The sequence below is a fragment of the Phaseolus vulgaris genome, chromosome 9, assembly GCF_051622355.1.
Source record: "Phaseolus vulgaris cultivar YP4 chromosome 9, ASM5162235v1, whole genome shotgun sequence".
Classification (NCBI taxonomy): Eukaryota; Viridiplantae; Streptophyta; class Magnoliopsida; order Fabales; family Fabaceae; genus Phaseolus; species Phaseolus vulgaris.
Window position 1 is genome coordinate 33,634,516 of NC_143506.1, and position 22,184 is coordinate 33,656,699.

Genomic DNA, 22,184 nt, shown 5'->3' on the forward strand with positions numbered 1-22,184 from the left:
CAACAAATATATTTTTCTTCATATACTTAAAAACGTACCATTTCAATCTTTGCACGTACAATTTTAATATCCTTTAGTTTCTAGCGTATATTATTTTAATTCTTTTTCGACTTTTGTTCTCTTTTATAAGAACTAAAGTAATTTAAAAATATTTTTTTTATAAAAATTAGCATATTTGTAAAACCAAATATTGGCTGGGTTTTTACGAAGTTGGTGCAATTTGTTTTCGAATTTGCAATTTTTTTACAAAAAATAAATATGAGTAAGTTGTGTTAGGATAACATATTTTTACTGAAAAAAATTAAGTTACCATTGTATGACTTTGGTAGTACTTAAGTGAAGTTACTTAAGTGTAGTTGTCTTAGCTCTACACAACTTCAGTGTTAATACAAATAATCATTAAATAAAAACTATTTTTTTTATTTACAGTGAAGTCGTGTGAAAGAACACTAAAATTTTTATTATAATATTATTATTTACATTGAAGTTGTGCCTTTACATTAAATTTGTGCAGAGCTACGACTTCAACTCAAACATTTTTTATTTAAATAATAAAATTCATCAATTAAAATAGTTACACATTGATTGTTTATAATTCAATCGTCATTATTACAAATACTTAGTCTTAATAATATCATTTAACTAATTTAGATTTGATTCTAACAATAATTTTTATTTTCTTTAGAGTTTAGGGTTTAGGTTATGTAATAAATATTACTCGAGGAATCTAGATTTAAATCTCATTAAATTTTAACTTATCATGATTATAAACATTTAGTTGAATTGAAGTTGTGTTTATCTTTATGTAAAGTTGTGTCATCCAGCACAATTTAAGTGTAAATAAAAAAAAAAATTGTATTAAAGTTGTGTTTCTCTTTACGATCTTGTAAATTCAAAACAAAAATTAACACTAATAAAATTCGTCTTGTCCCCACACTACCTCCATTAACACTAAAGTCGTAAAATTCTACGATGACTTCACTCAAACACCGTCATAGTCTTGCTTTGGTAACATGACTTTTTCACAATGAAGTCGTGTCATGTAAGCACAACTTAACCATATTCGTATTTTTTTAAAGATTTGCTCACGTAAATTCAAAGTAAATTACTCCAATTTCGTATATAAACCAAGTATTGACATTGCTTAGACATTATGGATATGATAGAAAACATTACGTCCATATGAAGGAACCTCGTGATAGATAAACAAAAACAAAGGTTTTTGCTCAACTTCAAGATTCCCAGCTCCTTACATGCATCGAGTGAAAAGTACTTCAAAGTAGATGGGTAGATGATATATGTTTATACTAGAAGCTTTATATAAAAAGTCTTAATCTTATGTAAGTCTTGCTTCTAACTTATAAATAGGGATAACAATGCGAGGTGGGTCATGCGGGCCGGTCCACAACCCGCTATCAAAAAGCACGAGACGAACTCACTAATCTATCAATGACCTGTTTAGACCCGTCCCACATAACCCGCAACCGGTGCGGGCCAACAACAGAGTGGGGTAGGTTGGCTCACTAGCCCGCATAAATAAAAAAAATTAATTTATTTTTTTGCAAAAATTAAATCATACCTCACTCACATTATTGCAATGTGATATTTATTTTTATTTATTTAAAAAAATGAATTTAATGTACTAAAAAAATGAATGTTTTATTTTAATCATCTAAAGAAGTTAATATTAAGAGTGATAATGGATTTAGTTTTAAGTAAAATATTGTATTTAAAATTTTGTTAATAAAAAAATAATATAAAGAAGAGATTTCAATAAGACACTGATTAAAAAAATTGTCATCTTCCTTAAAACAAAACTTTAATTATTTTTAATCAAGCCTTATAACAACCCTCATACTTGAATTTCTTTATATATTTTTTTATCTTAATTAAATGAATTGAAACATTGATAAAATAATTATTTTGCAACAACATAAATAAATTTTTTATAATTAATTAAATTTTAATTTTTCAAAAAAAATATTTTTTTATAAGAGCTGGACACAAACCCACGTGTTACCTTTTATGCCGGGACGACCAGTAAAATATTCTCGCATTCATTGCGCGGGTGGAACAGGCCAATCCAACCCATATTTTGCAGACCAAATATGGAGAGTTATCTATACGGGACAGACTAACCTACATTACCACTCCTATTTAGAAAGAAACAATTCAAATAAAAACACCATATAACATCATATAAGAATTTAAAGCACGTCGCAGTTAATATTTTTTTCATAAGATTATTTCATAATCGTTCATAATAATAAAAAATCTATTCTTAGTTTCTAACATGGAAGATATGAATCATTATATTTAAAACTTTTATAAATTATATTTTAAAAAATATTTCTTGTTACGAGTTGTTTATGTAAGTCAATACTTTAAATTTTTAAGCACATACATAAAATAAAATATATGGTTAGACCGTCTGTCAAACAATTGTACCATTAGATGATTTTATTGTCCTTGAACTAACACAAAATACCCATTAACATATTTAAATAATAAAAACATGTATATAAATATAATTTTATCTTAGTATTTTTTTTATCATCAAAACTATACTAAAATTAGACATGTGTTACATAGAGGTTAACATGTATAGAGTCTCAGCATATCAATTTAAACATATAATTTTCTTAAAAATAAGTGTTTATGTAGAGTGATTTATCATGTAATAAATATTTAATTTAAATCTTAATTTTATTTTTTGTTTCGAAACATATTTATTAGCTTTCCAATTTGATTTGAAAATATATTTTTTAACTAACTCAGATGAATCTAATTTTATCTTTTTATTTTATTTTTAACCTAATTCTTTTAAATCTTTTTCTTGTATTTGTAAATTAATTCTAATATTTTAAAAAATTAATCAAAATAATTTTATATAATTAAAAACAATATCGTCCGCACCTATATATTTTACATTGAAATAATACCATCTCAAGATTTTATTTTTTTAAGAATCCTAAAAATATATATGCCATCATCTTTAATCGTGTTACGCAATTTTTAGAGATTTTGAAAGTATGTAAAAAAATATAATTGTTTAAAAAGAGATGAGAGTAAAGATAAAAGTATCCCTTTAAATAAATTTAAAATATATTTGATATTACTATAAAATATCAGAAACTTAAATCATAATATTTAAAAAGTTATACTTAAAGTAAATCCAATTAATTAATGGGACATAATGAAGATCTTAAAAAGCTGAAGTGGGTAACCTATATTTTAGGTTTGCATAACCCATTCAACCCAAAACAGTTACAAAAGCCGAAACAAAAATGTTACCAGCCACACGTTAAAAGCAGTTGCGCGTACAGCACACGGGTTTTACAGCGCTTGGAACTCCGCATGTGCCGTTTGTCGAGAAGGAAGAAACTTGGCCTTACCTTCTCTCTCCATGACCACTATTTAACGCTCTCTGCCCCTCCTTTATATAAACGCCCACCACTGTTCTTCAAAGCCTCAGGAACTCGAACTAAGGGTTGGTGGGTGCCACGCCTTAAGCCATCGAAGTAATTCTTGGCATTCCGGCACAATGGCCTCCAGCGCCGCCGCAGACGGGCTCTTCCGGCCGATCTACGAGGGTTGCATCTCCGCCTACGACAACGACGTGGAGCGCCGCCCCTACCACCGCAACTGCAGCTGCGCGCTCCACAACAAGTCGCGCCGCGGCAGAGCGTGCTCGCACAAGATGCCGCGCTGCAACAGCGTCTCATATCCTGTAAGGCGGGCCTGGAGCGAAGGGAACTTGGCCATGGCGGCCGCCGCTTATTCCTCGCCATCTTCCTCCCCCGCCGCGCCCAGGCCCCAACAAGACGAAGAGGGACATAGTCACAAATTAGAGGTTTTATTTGAGATTTAATGTAACCATTAACCACCCTCTTTTTGATAAAAACTCTTGTTTTCTTTTGTTTCCTCTTTTCAGTTTTGAATAATTTGAGTCCGGTTCAGTTGAGTTCTTGGTTCATATTTTTAAGTAATGTGGAATTTATTGGTCCAAGGTTGTCGTGGGTTTGTACTGATTCATACGCCATTTTGGTTCTGGAGATTCCTGATCAATTTGGCTGCTTCTGAATTCCACGACCAAGGTTCTTGTAAGGAAGCTAATTATTTTTTATTAATATATTAATCTTTTAGTGTATATATCTAAATTGGTTTCGTTCCTCTTTTCATGTGAATGTGGTTTACATTTTAATGCAAATCGTGATCCAAGAAGAGATCTTGCGGTGGTTTCTTTTGTGATTAATGAAAAATATTAGGTTAAAGGTATATCTCAGGCTACATTTGCGGAGAATTGACATGATGAAATTCGTATATTTACATGCATAAAATTGTAATAAATTTTGATATACAAAAAATAAAAATAAAAAAATATCTTAGATATTTAAGGAATAAACAGTGTTGCGATGAAGATGTGGTGTGATTTGTGAAGAGTAGGTGAGAAGGTGGAAGGTGGCAACAGGGAGTAACAGCTAATTAAGTTGTCTTTCCAGAAGTTAAGGATGTATTATTAAAGAATCTCCACCTGTTTTGGGAACTGACCCACATGGGACGGTCGGGAAGGATGGTACGCATGCATCTGAGATGAGGACGTGTGTCTATCATCAATGGACTCTAGGAAGAAACAACCAGATTACTCCGTTCGGTATTCAAATCTTGTATACTGGTCAAACATTCACTAAATGTTTCTTAGATTCAATGAATTTCAAATATTTTTTACTAAATGAATAATGTTTAGCAATTAGGTGTTTATTGGATCGCTTCTCTATTACTCGATCTTTCTCAATCAAATAATCTAATTAAATTGAGTTTACCTTAATTTATTATTAGGTTTAATTTATAATTAGGTTAAATATGATCTAATTTAAATTAATTTATTCTTATATCGATCAAATAATAAGTTATTTTTTTTATGACACTAAATGATAAGATTAATATGATTGATTCGAGTTAATTTAATATTTATGTTTATAATTGTTTCACATTTACTTGTCTTAGATAATCATAAAACTCTTACAATAGAGTTGTATTCTTCCGTTTAGACTCGATCATCTATTTTTGACCTGTAAAAACATAAGTATTTTTCATGGGCAAAAACACACCAATTTTGTGATTTTACTATTTTTTTGTATTTGATTAGGTGACCATGGTTACTAGGTAGTGACATCGTTGATTTGTAATTGTTCTTTTGTTGATTATTACTAATTATTCTTACATGAAAATTACTGAAATGTTTTGATGATTTGTAATTGTTTGAATCTCCACATAAATGAAAAAGATTTGTTGTATTAAGTCTATCACTGACATGGGGAGTATGAAGGTCTCAAGTCATACACGGTTCTCACTGGTTGACTCCAATTTACTTTACTGCAAGAACAACAATTTGGTTGCTAACCACTCCAATCAAGTCAATGTTCCTATTAGTGTTGATTCTCTTTTGCGGGAGTTCAAAGACATGTTTCCCAATGAAATACCTTATTATAAAATAGAACAGAGATGAACAAAAGAGGACAAACAAAAGAGTAAAAAGGAAGACAAAAGATATGATAATGAATATCTCTAATATTATTTCAGAGATCAAAACAAATAGTCTGAATATATACCAGACAAAATAAAAGTTATTCACCTCTATAAAGAGAAACAACTAAGAATTAGAAAAAACACAATTAATATTAGGATTCTTCTATAACTTTAGTATCCATATCCTTTAATATACCTAGAAGACTACCACCTCTAAGGGGAATTAAATACCACATTGACCTACTTCAAGGAATATCTTTTCCAAATAGGCTAGCCTACAAAAGCAATCCTCAAAAGATAAAAAAGATCCAAACTCAAGTTGAATAATTGATGAACAAAGGTTGGGTGCAAGAGAGCATGAGCCCACGTGTTGTTCCAGTTATTTTGATGCCTAAAAAGAATCATTCTTTGACGATGTACAAAGATTATATAACACTAACATCACCATCAAGTATAGTTTATTCGTAGGTTAGATTATTTATTGGATAAAATGTATGATACTTGTATATTATCAAAAATAGACTTAATAAGTGGTTACCATTAAATTATGATTGAGGGGGGGGGGGGGGGGATGATTGGAAATTCCCTTTAAAGCAAAAATATGGATTGTAAGAAGTGGCTTGTGATGCCACTTGGGATAACTAATACCTTAAGCACTTTTATGAGTTAATGAACCATATCTTGAGAGAATTTTTATGCAAAATTGTTGTGGTGTATTTTGATGACATCTTGATGTATAACACTAGTCTATAATTGCATGTGGAATATTTGTGTGTTGTTTTGACTATGCTTTGAAAGGAAAAGTTGTAAGCTAATATTGAGAAATACATATTTTGCATCGAACAAATTGCATCCTTGGATTTTGTAGTGAGTGTCAAATGGGTTTAAGTAGATTATGAAAAAGAAGGCTATCCAAGAATAACCTATCCCTAAAAATTTGAGTGAGGTTAGGAGCTTCCGTGGCCTAAATAGTTTCAACAGGAGATTTGTAAAGAATTTTAACACTTTGGGTTTAAATGGGAAGAAAAACAAGAAAAAAAGTCTTTGTTTCCCTGAAATATGAGTTGACTAATGCCCCCATTCTAGCATTATAAAAATTTGTATTTTTTTAAAAATTGAATGTGATGCATAATGTGGGTATATGAATTGTTTTGATTCAAGAAGGTAATCCAATTGCTTATTCTAGTGAGAAGTTAAATGTGGTCATCCTAAACTATCCCACTTGTGATAAGAAATTGTATGTCTTAGTGAAAACATCACAAACTTGACAACACTATATTTTATCTAAATAACTTGTGATTCATAATGATCGTGAGTCTTTAAAGTACTTAAAAGATCAAAGAAAAATAAATAAAAGACATGACAATGGGTTGAATTTTTAGAATGATTTCCGTATGTCATAAATCATTAAAATGGAAAAGGAAATATTGTGGTTTATGCTTTATGTATAAGACATGTGTTGATTTCTACTCTCGAAACAAAAATTATTTGGTCTTGAATTTTTGAAAGAAATATATCCGCATGATTATGAAATTTTTGTTATTGGCACAAATTTTAGCACTAATGGGTATTTTAAAAAAAATGATTATTTTTTTTAAAGAAAAAAAGATTGTGTGCCTAAATGTTTTATTAAGGATCTTTTAGTAAGAGAAACACCCGAGGGAGGGTTAATGGGATAATTTGGGGTTTAAAGACCTTATACACTATTTTTCCTGTTCTTGATAGTCCTTGGCTTGATATTTCAATATATTTATATTGGGACAAACTCAAAGAAGGAAATATTATATTATTGTCATTCTTGATATATTTTCATGTGTATAATGATGTGGACATAAAACACCAAGGACATAGTGAGGAAGATCATAACCAAGACCCAATTCAAGACTTAAGTGGACCCGAATGACGAGAGGGAGGAATGAAGGTCCCTCACCTTGAAAAGACTAAGTTGATTACATATATAATATGCTTGGAGTACTAAAATAAAATTATTAATATTTGCTTTGAGTTAAGATTTGAACCCAAAACTAGTTAGATTGTGTTAACTTAACCATTGGGACAAATTATCCTTTCTTGGAATATAAAGATTGTATTTTTTTTTATTTCCTTACAAACTAGTCAATACCTACAACTAAATTTGTGTATATGCCTTTTTGGAATTGAAAATAAGGGATGATTATTTTGCCAAAATAATAGCGAAAATATCTTTGCTAGGGCTCTTCCTTGTACCTATTAGTCGTACTAATTCTTGTGACGACATCCAAAAACGTGTCAAACTTTATTTGTGGTGCCTTCCTTTATTTAAGTTTTCGCTTTAACATTTTCAATTTCTAATTTTTTGTTTTAATTTATCCCAATCCCTAACCCTAAATTCCCAACTTTTGTGTCAATTCTATTCGAAATCTTGTCATTGGATCTTTATCTTTAGACATTGTAATGCGTTCAACCTTCTAAGAGGCTAAGCTCTAATATTGAGTGTGAGAACATGTCAAATACATAAGAATGGTAGGTTAAGTTCTATATTAAAACTTTTCAACTTTTTTTTTGTGTGCAAAGTTTCATCTAATGAAGTAGCGTTTTACAGACACACTTTCAAACATGCTATTCAACTTTTGTCTCAAAACTCTATTAGGTAAGATGCAGGTTAATGACATACAATATAAAAGGGATAAGAGATACAAATATTTACACAAGATATTTTTACGTTGGTTATTTTGATAACCCAAATTACATCTAGTTCTTGATCAAGATCACCATGGCAAATTGACACTACAAGATACAAATCAAGTATTATTTAGATTTAACCACTTCTAGTTAAACATGAGTATTATTTGGGACACAACTAAATATTTTTTGGAACACAATCACTCTTGTATAAGATTGGACATGCTTTTGACAATAGTCTTCTGGATAAGACAAATATTATTTAGAACACAATCACTTTGGGTTAAACCATTGAGTATTGTTTGTAATACAACTACTTTGGGTTAAGACTAAGTGTTATTTGGAATGTAGCAACTTCTAGCTAAAACATAGAGATTTGCAAAGAAAGTGATATAAAAGATCACAGGAGAAAGAAAAGTTACGTCTTAAGATGAATACAAAGTTTATGCACTATTTTAAATAGCTTTGGAACACAAACAATATTTTTTCTCACAAATACAAGACTACAAATTGTTTAAGATTACAATAACTTGATCTCATTCTTGTTGTAAGAGGTTTGTTAACCTTCCTTCTTCGCAAAGATCTTCTTTACATAGAGTAGAGAAGAAAATAGTAGTTGAAAATCCTTTGGAGTCGTTATGAGATAAATTGAATTTTTCTTCTTCTTCTTCATATGTTTGTCCCCATTTGGAGTTTAGGGACACATTAAATGTTCTTGACTTAGCATTAAATGTGTGTGTCTTATTTGCACAACTCATTTAAACATGGTAAGGTTTGTTAGACCTTGGCAAGTAGCTTCTTTCTTCTTTAGTGAAAAGCAAAGGGCATGACATAACTGGCTGGCTCAATAGCATTGACATTCCATCTTTTCCATAAAAGTTATTTGTGTGAAGTAGTTTTAATCACACACTTCAAGAGATCTTGATGTTGACAAAATATTGCAAGATCCTCTTAAAGTAATGAAGAAACAAACATTCACGGTAAATATACAATAAACATTTATAAGCTTTATGTGTACCATGAAATGCTAAAGACTTGCATTTATTTGTTAGACGAAGTATACTTATCACCTGTCCAAACAAGAAATTATCAAACAAAGAACATAAGCAAGTCACTTACATTTGTTCAATCATGCTAAATTGAATAAGAGACTTGTGCCTCATAGGATTTGATGCTCATAAAAATATGCTTTATTCTTTTTTTATTTAAGCATAAAAACAAAATCAAGTAAATGGTATGTTGAAATTTGATAGAACAAAGCTTTTTGAGATCCTTATAAGCTCATAGGATCATTCTGAGTAGATCATCTAGTTTTTTAACGTTTACTTAGAATTGATTCATTTAGAGAAATTGTCTAGGGGATATTCCAACTTATTAACCATAAATATTTTTCATGTGTCTTTTCCATTAGTTTAGATATGTTTGATGAAAGTTAGTTATATATATTTTATTCTATAAATAAAAATCTTAATGTTTACTTTATATTAAAGTTACGTATCAGACACCAACACTCGTATGACACGTATCCATGAAGTGTCAAATTCAAAAAGAATTTGTTGAATTTCTCACAATTATAATACGGTTCTAACACAATTTTAAAAAGGAAAAATACATTACCCACGTATATACAATGAAAGACTCTAATCTCTAGTCGATGTGGGATCTCCAACACACCCCCTTCACGCCGAGAGTGATAGATAGAAGCTCGTGCGTAGGACTATATATTATGGGTGGTCCGATAGCGGCCCGATAGCGGGTGGCACGATAGGCCCAACAAATACCATATTACGAAGTGGACTTTAAGCCTAACTCAACCCCATAAAACCGGCTCATGGGGTGAGGTTTGCACCCACTTATATACAATGAAAGGCTCTAATCTCTAGTCGATGTGGGATCTCCAACAAAAAAATCTTTCTGCTCCAAAAAATATTCTGAAACATACTTGTGCACATAAATCTTTATTGTCAATTTATATAATTTATAATTATATAATATATAGATCCGTGTCCCCGTGTTTAGACATTATACGTATCTTCGTGTCTGTGTCCGTGTCGTATCAGTGTTTGTGTTACATAGGTTGTAATCCCTATACAGTAACGAATTATTATGTGAATATAATTTAAATTTTATTAATATATCAATTAAACCACCTTATCTAAGTGTGTGATTCTTTTTTTATTTTTCTTTCTATATTTATCTTCGAGGTGGTTATTGTCTTTGTATAATTTTCATTATCATTTGTATCCTAGACGCTACTATTCTTCAACAAGAGTAATAATTCACCTCATATCTCACACATTTGACCTTAATAATTCCTCTTGAAGACTTAAACAACGACCCCTTTTTTTTATATATAATATAAGTAATTTTAAAAAAACGTTAGAAGAAAATGAAAAATGCTCTTACTATGTTGTCAAACTCGCGTTGACTCGTCCGTCTTCACATATTCTTACCGAGTTAACTCGGTAGTAGATTAGGTTTTGAATAAACTCGGTAGACTCGGAATGAACCCAGTAAAGTCGGTCAAATTCGCGAGTCATTTTGAACTGACGAATTTAACAGGGTTTTCGTTTTAATCCAAAACGGTTTGGGGAATATTAAATGAAATAAATTCTGTGTAATGCGCGGAGGTGGCGCGTCTTCTCTGAACGGCGGTGATTTGCGGTTAGGTCGCGGGGTGGTGGCGGTTGAATTATTTCCAGACTTTTGCGCGGAGCTAGATAAAATTATCATTTATTTGGGTTACAACAGTTCAAAGCTCACTTCTGGGTCGGGTCTTTAACGGGTCATCTCTTACCACTTTCAATCCTGGAATAATATGGAAGACGGTAGTCATCCTTCAATATTTCGTTTTATTGTGATTCAAGGTAAACCCCTGTTCCTTCTAACTTCTTGCTTTTACTTGTTACTCTCCATCTCTAAACCCACGATGTCCTTCCCTCTCTGTTTCTGATTTTCAGTATAAAGTTTGTACCTTTCGAATCATTGGATGGTTCTGGATATGGAAAAGAGTATATACACTTTTCTCACAGTACACCGTTGGGAGTCACTGAACTGTATGAAATATAGATTGTCTTCCCTTAGGCCTGTTCATGGAAGGTTGGCTCTGAAATTTCTCAATTGGGTCATAAAGCAACGCAATTTAGAGCTCAAACATGTTACTCATATTATCTGCACTACTACCCACATACTTGTTAGAGCTAGAATGTACAACTTTGCCAAAACAACCTTAAAGCATATGCTACAACTGCCTATTGGTTTGAACTCTGTCTTTTGTGCTTTGATGGAGACATACCCCATTTGCAACTCAAACCCAGCTGTTTTTGACCTCCTGATTAGGGTTTGTTTAAGGGACAAGATGGTTGGAGATGCTGTGCAGACTTTCTACTTAATGGGGTTTCGGGGACTGAAGCCGTCTGTATATACTTGTAACATGGTGTTAGGTTCCCTTGTAAAGGAGCAGAAAGTTGATATGTTTTGGTCCTTTTTCAAAGAGATGCTTACCAAAGGGATTTGTCCTAATGTTGCTACATTCAACATATTGTTGAATGCATTGTGCCAACGGGGGAAGTTTAAAAGTGCTGGCTTTCTCTTGAGGAAAATGGAAGAAAGTGGTGTTTATCCGACTGCCGCCACATACAATACCTTGCTTAATTGGTATTGCAAGAAAGGAAGGTACAAAGCAGCATCTAAGTTGATTGACTCCATGACATCTAAGGGTATTGCGGCAGATGTTTGTACATATAATGTTTTGATAGGGAATTTGTGCAAGGAAGGCAGGAGTGCAAAAGGTTATTTACTGTTGAAAAGGATGAGAAGAAATATGGTGTATCCTAATGAGATAACTTATAATTCTCTTATTAATGGATTTGTTAAGGAGGGGAAAATTGCAGTTGCTGCAAAAGTTTTTGATGAGATGTCATCATTTAATTTGTTACCCAACATTGTCACTTACAATACTTTGATTGCTGGGCACTGTAGGACAGGCAACAATGGGGAGGCATTGAGACTGATGGATGTTATGGTATCATGTGGTTTAAGACCTAATGAAGTTACATATGGAGCTCTTTTGAATGGGCTATCCAAGCATGCTGAATTTGGATTGGTTTCTAGTATTCTTGAGAGAATGAGGATGGATGGGGTGGGAGTTGGTCACATTAGTTACTCAGCAATGATTGATGGATTGTGCAAGAATGGCAGGCTTGAAGAAGCTGTGCAATTGTTGGATGATATGTTAAAAAATTCTGTTAGTCCTGATGTTGTTACATTTTCGGTGCTCATAAATGGATTTTTCAGGGTGGGGAAGATAAATAATGCAAAGGAGATTATGTGTAAGATGTATAAGACTGGACTTGTGCCAAATAGCATTTTGTATTCAACATTAATATACAATTATTGCAAAATGGGATACTTAAAAGAGGCATTAAATGCTTATGCAATTATGAATCATAGTGGTTATGCTGCTGATCACTTTACATGTAATGTGTTGATTGCCGCTTTCTGTAGATGTGGAAGACTTGAAGAGGCTGAGTATTTTATGGAACACATGAACAGAATTGGTCTTGATCCTAACTCTATTACTTTTGATTGTGTTATAAATAGTTACGGAAATTCTGGTGATGCGTTAAAAGCTTTTTATATGTTTGATAAAATGAATTGGTTAGGTCATTTGCCCAGTCAATTCACGTATGGGAGTTTATTGAAAGCACTTTGCATAAGTGGACATATTAATGAAGCCTGGAAGCTTTTCCATAGATTTTGTTCTGTTCCTAATGCTGTCGATAATGTTATCTTCAACACAATGCTTACTTCTACTTGTAGATCAGGAAATTTATCCGATGCAGTTGCCCTTATTGATGAGATGGTTACAAATGATTTTCTGCCTGACAATTTTACATACACTAATCTTATTACGGGGCTATGCAAGAAGGGTAAAATAGTTGCAGCACTCCTTTTGTCAGGAAAGGCAATTGAAAAAAGATTATTATCTCCAAATCCTGCCGTGTACACCAGCTTAGTCTATGGTCTTCTTAAGCATGGACATTCAAGAGCAGCTTTGTTTATTTTTGAAGAAATGCTAAGCAAAGGAGTGGAGCCTGATACTATAGCATTCAATGTGATTATAGATCAATACTTAAGGAGAGGGAGAACGTCGGAGGTCAATGATATTCTTTCAACAATGAAGAGTAAAAATGTATGCTTCAATTTGGCTACTTACAACATCCTTCTACATGCACATGCAAAGAGGAATGCAATGACAAGATGTTTAATGTTATACAAAGACATGATCAGAAACGGTTTTCTACCAGATAAGTATTCATGGAACTCTCTTATTCTTGGATATTGTAGGTCCAAATCATTTGATGTTGCTATTAAAATTTTAAGATGGATAACACTTAAAGGTTTCATAACGGATTGCTCTACATTTAACATTCTTATGTCCAAGTTCTGTGAAAGGAATGAGATGAAAATGGCCTATGATCTGTTAAATCACATGAATCAGTTTACAATAATTCCTAATGTAGATACATACAATGCCCTTTTTAATGGACTCATTAGAACTAGTGATTTTGATAAAGCTCATCATGTTTTGCAAGCCTTGTTGGAAAGTGGTTCTGTTCCTACGAGTAAACAATATATTACTTTAATCAATGGTATGTGTAGACTTGGGAACATAAAAGGAGCATTGAAAGTTCAAGATGAAATGAAAACACATGGTGTCAGCTCCCACTATGTTGCAATGAGTGCTACTGTTAGAGGGCTTGCACATTCAAAGAAAACAGAAAATGCTATTTGGGTTCTTGATTTGATGCTTGAGATGCAAGTCATTCCAACTGTTGCTACTTTCACTACATTAATGCACGTCTATTGCAAAGAAGCTAATGTTGCAAAAGCTTTAGAATTGAGGAGCACGATGGAACATTGTCATTTGAAGCTTGATGTTGTTGCGTATAATGTTCTTATATCTGGCCTTTGTGCTAATGGAGATATTGAAGCAGCTTTTAAACTTTATGAAGAGATGAAACAAAGAAATCTTTGGCCTAATACCTCTATATACATTGTTCTTATTGATTCTCTCTGTGCTGGAAATTATCATACTCAAAGTGAAAAACTTTTGAGGGACATACAAGCCAGGGGACTGGTTTCTTTTAATTCATATGGAGGAACCAAAAGATTGAATGAGTTATTGATTATTGCTAGGAGAAAAATAATTCATTTGAGGTACAAAATGAGAAGAAATTTTGGTTGATCGCATTATGCTTTTTCTTTTCCAGAATGTGTTGATGTGGCTGAACCAACAGTTCTGTTACTCATCCAGATGTGATATTCATATACGGTTTGTATTACATTCCTCCAGTATCATTATTTTGGTTTCTTGAAAATTTGATTCTCATATTTTAGTATACTTCATCCCTTCTGAACTCTTTTTTTTGGTTACTCTCTTTCATATTGTACTTTATATGAACAAAATCCCTCTTCTTGGTATAAGTTTGTTGACAGTATTAAGAGAATACATTCACAAGGCTTTTAGTTTTGCTCAGCTTCTTTAGTTTCCCTTCTGAACTAAATATTGTAGCATAATTAGTATGCTATATGATCTTGAAAATTGGATTTTTTACACAACAAAGAAACTGTTTGCAGTAAAATAATTAACGATGTTAACTATCAACTGAGTCTGTCAATTATCATGGAATTTATATTGGCTGATATTCAAATCTGAATTTTGCAGGTCTGTGCTTTTTACTGGGTCAGTTCAATTTTCTGAAATTTGTTCCAGCAGTCAAGAGCAACGCAACTGTGCTCTTAGTTAAAATCCTTTGAGAGACACCTGCACTGGAAAGGAAATCCTTGTATGCCCTGGGCTTTTGTTTAGAGTTTCAGGTAACACTATACATTTTGGGTCTCGTGTATTTATCAAAATCTTAAGGTAAGCAGTCATCATCTTTATCTTTTGTACAAGTTTTTCAGTGTCTGGTGATGATTTTTAGCAGTGTTATCAAAAAATGATCATGGACGATTTTGGTGCGGACATTTTGCTGGCCACCACCACATGACAGTGGAAAATCGGGTTTTGCATGGCGGCTTATAGTGGTCGTGTTGGGCAGAGTGGTGGCTTGGAGTGGCCATGGCAGAAATTGTGAACCGTATGGCTTTGGTCTTCATAAGAATGAAGAAGCTCCATCTCAGTTCAATCCGAGGTAAAGAAAACCTTAACCTTGTGTTTGAATAGGGAATTTCACAATTTTTAAGACATTCAAATATATTGAATTTGAATTGATATCATTTCAAATTGTTTCATTTTTCAAATGTTTTGTTTGGATGAGGCAATTTAAATTTAGTGAATTTAAATTTTCTTATTTGGATAAAGTATTCCAATTATCACCAAATTCAAAAAATTATTTAAATATAAAATAATTGTTAAAAATTAAAAAATATCAATATTGATAATATTCTGTAGTAGATCGTGATTGATGTTTTTTTTTTCCAAAGTTCTTCAAGATTTTTTCATTTTATATTTGCAAAACTTTTTCTCAATTTACATTAAACGAATTATTTTCAAGTTAAGCAATGTTAAATCAAGTCAGAACCAAGTAAAATAGCGTGTCAAGCTCATGCAAGATTAGGTCGAGTCAGCCAGAGTTAGAGTCCACCCATTTTGACTCAGTCTAGGCCCAAGTCGAGTAGGCCCGAACCCTGGTCAAGCTGAGTCAACCCAAACCCAGTTTAAGCCAAACCCAGTTTAAGCCAAGTCGGGACAAGCCCGCATTTAGTCGAGTCAGGGTGTGTCCATGTTCATTCAAGTTGAGGCCAACCCACGTTTAGCCAAGTTAGGCTTGGCTTAAGTTGATCCTAGTCTGATCAAGACCATGTAGTGCCTAGCCCGATCAAGACCAGGTTAAGTTGAGTCTGTCTAGGCCCAATTGAGTTAAGTCAGCCTGGGCAAGTTCAGTCAATCCAAGTTGACCTAGGCAAATGTTGAGCTGAGTTAGGGCAAACCCGCATTCAATTGAGTCGAGGAGGGTCCACGTTCATCCGAGTTGAGGTTGACCCATGTTCAATTAGGTCGAGCCAAGTCTACCCATGCCTATTTTGAGTGGAATCAACCCAAGCCTAGGTCGACCCAATCTACAAATACCAAAAAATATGAATTTGAGAATATTAGGAATTTCAAATTCTTACTTTTTAGGTGGAATTTGAAATTCTTTAATTTTAAATAATTCAATCGCTTTAAGGAAATTATAGAATTTCAATTTCTTTCAAAATTTCTTACCTAAACAACAGATTTGTCATATAAGCATTTCAAATTCTTTAAAAAAATGAATTACCCTCTTAAAATGCCTCATCCAAACACACTAATTTTTTCTCAGGCTCAAGCACCCCACCCAAGGCCTCCTAGGGTTCACAGACTCCATTCGTCTACAACTTCCTTTGGTTCCAGCGCAGGGGCATTGCTGTCCCACCTCTGTGTGAGCAACCACCTCTAGTTCCAATGTAAGTCCTCTTATTTTTTATTCTTTATATTTACTCTTCGTTCAGCATCATCCACCCTCCATAAATTCTATCTTCTTTTCCATTTGTTAGAATAAGTTGTCTTAAATAGAATGTATTGAAAAGTTGTTGTGTGCTTTGGGCAATTCCTAGATATGATCTTTCTTTTTCTCTTCTCTTCCCTCTCATACATTGTGTTTGAAATCTACAAAGTTATTATAAATATGAGATCCTAAGATAGGAAAATTTACTCTCTCAAGTTCATTCTCTATTCTTTTGTACCCTTCTAGGACAAGGTTAAGTATGAATTTTTGCTTAAGAAAAAGGGATGTGTATAATTAATATTGTACTCACCGCACTATGTTCTTATTACTAAATGTAGCTTAGGTCAAGTGAATCAACATAAAATAAATTTTCATTATACTCTGTATTACATGCTTATATTACTTGTCCCATCTATCCTTGCATAAGTTTTACAAAAGTGTTTTAGAGAACTTTTTGAAGTAGTACACACTAGTAAGTAGATAATTTATCTATATCTCATTTTGAACTAACTTTTGTGAATTTTTTGAAATCCTTCTAAACCTAACATCTTATTACATATATATTTGGTCTAGATAGACGAGAGAGTCATCAATTTAATGTCAATACTCGAATATATGTGTAGTACCACTAGATGATTCTTCTTTGGACATTTTGAAGAGAAGAATGACTAATATGTCACAAATTTTATGAAAAGTAGCTTCAAAGAATTGGAGAAGTATTTGTGCTTTTCGAATCTTTTTATAATTAGTGATCTATTCTATCAGAATGAATTCCTTCATATGAATGTACTATGCAAGGATTTCCTTTTAGATTGTTGTTGGTCCCTATGAAGAGAATATCTACCTTGCTAGAGGGAAGATAAAGATCTAAGGAATTATTTTGTGTTCTATAAATGAGATTTTTACTATTCTAGTGCAATTTCACAAGATAATTAGGACAATTTCACCACTGGACCCGGGCCTTGACCCCCAGCTCAATAACAAGAACATTGTCTTTGGAACAGTTCTCGAAGGTAATGCTAATGACAATGTTACTTTGAGTACTGCAGATTCTAAAGTTTGAAAATAGGATCATTTCTTGAAGCTTTGTATCTGCTTTAGACAATAATACCTTCAATTTAGTTCTCTAAAGACCTTGACTTTATAAAAAAAATTAATAATTAGTACAGGCATTGATTTGAGCTCAATTCAAAAACTGAAATCTATAGATGTAATAATGGTGAAAATGATAAAGAGAACTTGAATTTAGGAAATGATGACTGATTATTCCAATCTAGGAAACTTGTATTTGACTTTTGTTGGTGTTTTACTTGTTTTGTTAAAGACACTTATCACATTTTATTGTTAATTATGAATGTTATTCATTCTGAGTGACTTTTATCATTTCTGAGAATTTATGTGTGTATAAATTCGTGTTTGAAATATCATTGGATGCAAGCATCTATGACAAGTGGTGGTAGTGTGAAGAACACGGAGAAACTCCACTACTAGGGCAGCACACTAAGGGTATGTTGGGACTGCTAGTAAAGGCCTGTTCAGAGAATTATTGTACAGGACTAAACTGAAGATTTTATCGAGTCATATCTACTCAACTTGTTCCTATATATCAGGAGACTTTCCTGAGGAGTGTTACCTATCTATTTTGCTACAAGTAACTAATCAAAAAGATGAATTTTGTCTTGTACCTTCAGGTTCCAATATCTAGTTTTGACTTACATTTAACCATATTGTGTTTTAAACTATGGGAATGTTGAAATACTTGATTACATTATATGAATTTTAATTTATCTTTATCACCAATGAAGTGCTTAGCTCTTAAATGAATCTACTTGCAGGATTGGATGTCATCACAGCCATAGCTTCCATTCCTACCTACCAATCATCTGAGAGAATTCGCCAGTTTAATGACTTGGCTGAATTTTTTGGAGATGGAAGGGCTCAGAATGCACGTAACATATGGAACAGGCCTCTTACGACTGTTTATATTAGTGACTGTGGAGAACTGAAAGTGACAAAGCCTTCCCTCACGCCTTCTTTGCCATAATTTATTTCCATGAATGTATATTTAGTGTTATTCCAGCGGATTTCATGTACATGTAAAATCATACTCACATTCTTTGAAATCAATGATGATGAATAAAACCTCAAGCAAACATCATGAATGTCTTCGAAGTTCAAACTTGAAAGGTTTTAGTTTAGTTCATTCATCTCATTTCAAAGCTTCGGTGAACATGATACATACCGGCAATGAAGTTAAACGCTGATACTGTCGTCTCTTGTTTTTTAAGTTAGTAATTCATCATTTATACTGTGCAAATATCGGTTTCTATCTGCTCCGAGTAATTTCATAGATTGTAGGTTTTTCAATGTGAGTTCTTTTGAAGGTGACATAACACTCAACTTTTTATACTTTTCATTTTCTTCAATAATAAATGGTATTCATTCCTACATTTTGCAAATAATTTTTTATTCAAATTTTGGTCATCCAGTGAAATTGGATACTTTTCTTCTTTCGCTACGCCTATTTCCATTTCCACAATAACATGCCCAAGAGAGATAGGATATAGAACAATTACCTTTGGAATTGAGAAGCAAGAATCCATGGATAAGTCTTTGGGTAGCATGAAAACTAACGGGCATTTACCAACTTGCAACTTAAGGAACAGAAGATTTCCACAGTTGCTGTTAGCCAGATAAAATGATTTTGCTCAGATAAAAAATAAAACCCAACAACTACTAAGAAAAAATCCAAAAGCTTGGGATGAGGAACACTCTCAAAGGAATTGCATCAATTTGTCATCATTGTATGAATTCCACTAACATAAGTCAGAACCTTTTCCCAAATCCCTCTGCTTGAGGGTAAAAATAAAAATATTCTAGTGAAAGAAGTTCCATGAAAAAATTTTAGCAGAAAAATTTAAACAATAAAAAAATATATCAATAATGTCAACGATCCCTCAAAAGAAAAAGGAAGATCCCTCAAAAGAATAAAAATATATATCAATAATGTCAACGATCCCTCAAAAGAAAAAGGAAGAGCCCTCAAAAGAATTAAACCTAAATTTGCAGGGAAAAACCAAGACAAAAATAAAAGTCTATCTAATTAAAACATTGCTTTCATTGGGATCTGATGATGAAGAAGAAGAATTAGCTGAAGTGAAGTGAAGAATAGTCGTAATCCATATTTGGAAAATGAGGATAACGTTTATGGATTGGATTTTTATAAACTAAAGATAAAAAATAGATCTAACAAGAAAGATGAAAAGTTTATTTTTGTATATTGCTACATTCTGCATATCTGCAATCTCCGGTATCACCGATTTACACAGGGAAGAACAACTGATCTCAGCTTACAAAACACTACTCAGTCACTATTTTCTTTTCTTCTTTTGACAAACTTATCAGCACCGAATAATCAGAGTGACTCAGTCACTATTTATTACTATTAAAAATTATTAAATATAAGTCACTGTTTTTTACTATTAAAAAAATCATTAAATAAAAATCAATATTAAAAATAATAAATAATTAATTTATATTAATTAAATTAAATATTATTTTAAATATTACACATATAAAGACTGAAATTAACGTGAAGTGTTTCATTTTTATTAATTTTAATTACTGATAAGAAAAATTTAAAAAACAAAAATTATTAAATTAATTTTTATTACTAATTAATAGTTTTTAAATTAGTATCTAATTAATTATTAAGTATTTATAGTCTAAAATTGATAGTTAAAATCTTAGTAGCTAATTAAATATCAATTTAAAAACTATTTATTAACAATAAAAATTAATTTAGATATTAATAAATTTTTTAGTTTCTACAATAATATCTAATTTAATCAATATAATAATTAATTATTTTTTGTTTTTAAAATTTATTTTTCTTTAATAATTTTTTTAATATATAGTCACACAATTTCTTTATTATTTTCAAGTTATTTCATAATCATTATAAATATTTAAATTGATCTAATTTTTTCTAAATTTTCTAAATTGAGGTTAATATTTTATCTTAAAGTTAAATGGACAGAAGCAACATTTAAACAGTAATATAGAAATCTGGGTTTATGAGGCACTGTTGCAGTGTCTGGATCTATTTCTGTAGGATCCATCTTTCACTATGTCTCGTTTTATGCCTTATACTGCCCTACTTAACACTCTTCAACCTAATATAATAATAAATTGGATTAATTTTAATATGTAAGTGTTGATACAATAATTTATTGAATTTTAAGAAAACATAAATGAATAATTAATCATTTAAGAAATTAAAAATTAATTTTATGTAGTTTATTTTTTTTATAATTTTTTTGGTAGATAGCTGGGATAAATTTTCTTGAAGTTGAATGAGGAAAATAATGCAGAAATGATTTGTTTTATTATCTATATGAGACTCAGTTCAAGATATTTAACTTCAAACAAATAATTCTTTATTACAAAATCACAAGTAACATATTTTTTGACACGTTTTAGTTTTATTTGTTAAATTTTATATTAAAATATAAATTTAATGGTTTTATATCTAATTTAATTGTTCTGTATGATTTTATATTTTTAATAAAGGTTAAGTAATAAAAAGACCGTGTTTACTTTGACCTTGTAAAGTTTTATGCGAGTACACCACTATTCAATTTTTTTTCAGATTTACTACTAGAAACACAGGTTGTGTTGGGATTATGTATCTGTATATTTTAATTTTATTATAAATTTATATATATAATAAATTATAGTATAAATTTATAATATTATATATATATATATATAAATTTATGATAAAATTAAAATTAAATAATAATAAAAGCACTCTTAGTAAAGGAAAATTTATTATACATAAAAATTGTTCCCCATTTTCTTCTTATGATTTAAATTTTTTTCACATTAACAGTCTAAGGATAAGAATTTCTTTGAATTTATTATATATAAATTTGTTCTCCCATTTTCTTCTTATGGTTTAGATTTTTCTTTTTCACATTAACAATTTAAGCAATGAAGGATAAGAATTTCTTTTTTTTTTGGAGAGATTAGTATACTCCACACCCACTTTACAAATTTGTGGAAGGAAGTGAGGGGTGAAATATGGAAAGTGGTTAAAGCCTCCAAATAGATACCAAAGACATTCCTCAATAGCTTTATCCCTCCTCTCCTTATTATTAAGCATGTCTTCCCACTGTCCAAGAACCTCACCACGTCCAGAATCGAATCCAAGGTTTCTAAAATCATGGTAAGAGACGCGTTTTGTCGAATACTTGGTGTGCGACTTCTTTCGTTTGGGAATACTCTCTTTTGAAATTTCAAGTTCCATATGAAATAGAGAAAAACTTATAAGGATGAGAGATTTCATTTAAAAAAAATAGTTGTCACAATTTTGTTATATTTGTTTTTAGAAGATACAACTCTATTATAGTAATTAGTTGACAAAGATATTATAAAATGTATCTATGTATTTCGAGG

The 22,184-nt window shown here is 31.6% G+C and overlaps 1 protein-coding gene across 3 annotated transcripts; it reads left to right on the forward strand.

Moving 5' to 3' along the window:
- The first annotated feature begins 10,571 nt into the window (after positions 1-10,571).
- On the forward strand, positions 10,572-18,903 carry LOC137820590 (PPR superfamily protein). 3 transcript variants are annotated; one of them, XM_068624740.1, is made up of 6 exons: positions 10,572-11,057; positions 11,151-14,527; positions 14,921-15,072; positions 15,160-15,389; positions 16,560-16,683; positions 18,560-18,903. In XM_068624740.1, exon 2 carries the CDS (start codon positions 11,180-11,182, stop codon positions 14,438-14,440), a length of 3,261 nt encoding a protein of 1,086 aa, XP_068480841.1. In that variant the 5' UTR covers positions 10,572-11,057; positions 11,151-11,179; the 3' UTR covers positions 14,441-14,527; positions 14,921-15,072; positions 15,160-15,389; positions 16,560-16,683; positions 18,560-18,903. The 3 variants fall into 3 exon arrangements, with proteins under 3 accessions (XP_068480841.1, XP_068480842.1, XP_068480840.1); XM_068624741.1 differs by having other exon boundaries at positions 15,180-15,389; XM_068624739.1 differs by having other exon boundaries at positions 15,183-15,389.
- Positions 18,904-22,184: the final 3,281 nt, after the last annotated feature.